We start from the raw sequence: 3,355 nt of genomic DNA on the forward strand, positions 1-3,355 counted from the left end.
CGCAGTTTATTATTAGAAAAATTATTTATCAGATCCCATATATGGAAGAAGTGTTGTCTTCCATCAAGATTCAAGAAATATGGAAACCAAAGGATGCCTAGATCCTGGACAACCAGAAACTAAAATAACCAGGGCCACAATATGAACTGGGAACATTGGGAAGTCCAGTAGGTTACAGTGGTGTCTGATGTGTCTAACCCTACCAGAGTTATTTATTTTATGGCAGTCAGGTCTCTCTTTGTTGTCAGAGCAAGAACATGAGTTGACACAGGGCTATGATAGCTCCAGGACTGTACAAAGAGGTTACTTTCACCCCTATCCTCTATCTCTTCATACACATATTCTAAATATATAGACTAGTTTCTATTTTAAATCACCACCACCACTATCTGCTACCATCATCTCTCCTATTTTGATCAGACACACAGAAAAAAACAAACAGACACAAAATTTGAATCATGAACCATTTTATCTAATATCAACCATTTGTATACCACTTTAAGAAATTCTCTCACATTGTGTATCCGCTAAGGAAAGAGATAGGGGGTGGCTAGAACATAGAGGTAAGGAAAGTTGCCTTGTGTACAGGCAGGTATATGGCTGTTCAGAGCCTGGGAACATCTAAATTCCTAAGTCCATGGTAAGAAAGAGAGAATTATTGAGATGATTAAACTAACTCAACAAGTTTTCTGTTGGATGCTAGATCAGGCAGGAGGAGTAGTAAATCACATTTTTACAAGGTGTTTCATGCTCCAAACCTGTGAAGAGAAACTCTTGGGAGGACTTCCTGTTCATTGTAATTTTGATCTGTGCAGAGGGGGCTTCAAGGCCCATGAGCCCAAACTGAGCACAACTAGGAAAAATATGGGGAACCATGAGAGAGTTTCCTTGGAATTTCTGGATGTGAAGATGGAAAATTTCCTTGGAAAATAAGAGACATTCTTTTTCTTAGCTTTGAATCTCTCTTTGAGTGTGTTAGTCACTCAGTCTGGTCCAACTCTTTATGACCCCATGGACCCCCATCAGGCTTCTCTGTCCATGGAATTCTCCAGGCAAGAATACTGGAGTGGGCAGCCTTTCCCTTCTCCAGGGGATCTTCCCAACCCAGGGATCGAACCCAAGTCTTCCTCATTGCAGGCAAATTCTTTACCATTTGAGCCACTAGGGAAGGCCTGAATCTCACTTTATGCATATATTAATATATTAAGGAATGCATTTAAATAATTACTCCTTGAGTATCTATTATGATACAACTGTTGCATTTATGGAGATTTACTGATAAACAAGACATGAATAATCCTTCTAAAGAGCTTAATTTAGAAATCTAGTGTGAAGGACTGAGAAAGAAACTGAACTAAGACACAGAAGAGTCCATTACTATGTAACAAATGATACAACTGGAAATGCAGGATTCTGAGGGAGAAGATAGATGGAGAATCTGCTCTAGTTTTAGAGAGAGAACCTGCCGTGAAAATGTCCATGAGAAAACAACCTCAGCACTGAGACTCCAACATGAATTTTGTTTAGTCACAGTAAGGGCAATCTTCTCTGCCAATTTTAGCTTCACAACCTCTTTGGCAGTGGAATTATGACTTAGACTTGTCTGTGATAATTTCCTTCATTGGAGCTTTATTGCATTTCAGGTCATTAAACAAGATCTCACAACTAGAATTCCCAGAAGCAAACACTGTCTTCAGTTACTGTCAACAAATCCATAGGAAAGATAAAGTCAGAGATGAGAAGTCAGGGGTGGGGTCCAGGGTGTCTATTAGATGAACAAAGCCAGAGGAGCACATCATGAGAAACATTTAGAGGAGTTCAACCTGAATGAGCCATTAGGAAAGTGTTCAGGAGTTCTGATTCTTCCAATGTTATTCCAGAGTGCAAAGGATATGCTTATCCAGAATAGGAACCGAAGGGTAATATGTTGCCCAGGTAGAGAAGAGGGAAACAGTCCCAAGGAAACTTGGAAGGGGATATGTTAACTCAAGTGAATTCAAACAACTGACATGTGTCTGTGCTTTGGTAGGTTCTGTTCTAGTTGCTTTTTAATTTATTTCTCCTTTTAAGTTTTTATTCAGTTTCATTTAGTTTTAGTTTTTACACAAGGCTCAAGAGGGTCTTCTTTTGGGCATTTTTCGATGTTGCCAAAACATCTAGGTCTTGTATATATAGAAGACCATTATAATTTAAGCAAGAGAAAATCAGCATTGCTGACTCATAATTCAAGAGAGAAATTCATCCATACTTTATTTAGGGTAGTGAGTAAAAATCTTGGGAAACATGGAACGTATAATTGGTACTAAATGCTATAAATCTTTGATCTGATTTGGGACCTTCTTCAGGGCACCCAGTGGAATTTTTAGGCTCATGACTCAGCACTGGCTTTTCTAAGACCCAGGAACTTGCTGATGGCATGGCGGATCTCCTTGGTTTTAATACTGTATATGATTGGATTAAGCATGGGAGGCATAAAGAGGTAGACATTGGCCATAAAAAGATGGACAGCAAGTGGGGCATGCTTCCCAAAGCGATGTATCAGGGACAGCCCCACCATGGGTACAAAGAATACCAGCACAGCACAGAGGTGTGAGGTGCATGTTTGGAAGGCTCGGAGCCGCTCCCCTTTGGAGGCCAGTCTTGCCACTGTGTGCAGGATGACCCCGTAGGACAGTGCAATGAGCACCAGATCCAGCACCACAGTGAACATCACCAGTATCAGCCCGTAGAGGTTGTTGAAGGTGGTGTCTGTGCAGGCCAAGTGTATCACTTCCTGGTGCAGGCAGAAAGAGTGGGAGAGGACTCTAGACCCACAGTAAGGAAAAGTCTTCAGGAGAAAAACAATGGGCACAGTGGCTATGGGTCCCCTCAGGATGACAACCAGGCTTGCCCTGACCACTCGCTGGCCAGTGATAATGACTGAGTACCTCAGGGGATAACAGATGGCCACAAACCGATCAAAGGACATGACAAGGAGCACCGAGGACTCCATGAAGGAAAAGGAGTGGATGCATAGCATCTGGATTTGGCAGGCTCCAAAATAGATGCCATGGGACTTGAACCAAAAGATTCCCATAGTAGTGGGCAAGGTGGACACTGACAGGCCCAGGTCAGTGAAGGCCAGAAAGGAGAGTAGATAGTACATGGGCGTGTGTAAGCGAGGGTTGGTCTTAATAATTATCAGGATGAAGCAGTTGCCTGAGATGGCCACGAGGTACATAAGGAAAAAGAAGATGAAGATCCAGTGCTCAATGGTTTCCAATCCGGGAAAGCCGGTGAGGTAGAGCATGGGGCTGAACTGTGTGAGGTTGGACAGGAGCATGATGTGAGGATGGAGGGGATAGTGGGCTGGCAT

General features: G+C 42.4%; 1 protein-coding gene across 1 annotated transcript; it reads right to left on the bottom strand.

Annotated features, from left to right (window-relative positions):
* Positions 1-2,368: 2,368 nt before the first annotated feature.
* LOC122449280 (olfactory receptor 51M1-like) lies at positions 2,369-3,355 on the bottom strand. Its single transcript, XM_043480816.1, has one exon. It carries the CDS (start codon positions 3,353-3,355, stop codon positions 2,369-2,371), a length of 987 nt encoding a protein of 328 aa, XP_043336751.1.

The sequence above is a fragment of the Cervus canadensis genome, chromosome 11 (genome assembly GCF_019320065.1).
Source record: "Cervus canadensis isolate Bull #8, Minnesota chromosome 11, ASM1932006v1, whole genome shotgun sequence".
NCBI classification, from domain to species: domain Eukaryota; kingdom Metazoa; phylum Chordata; class Mammalia; order Artiodactyla; family Cervidae; genus Cervus; species Cervus canadensis.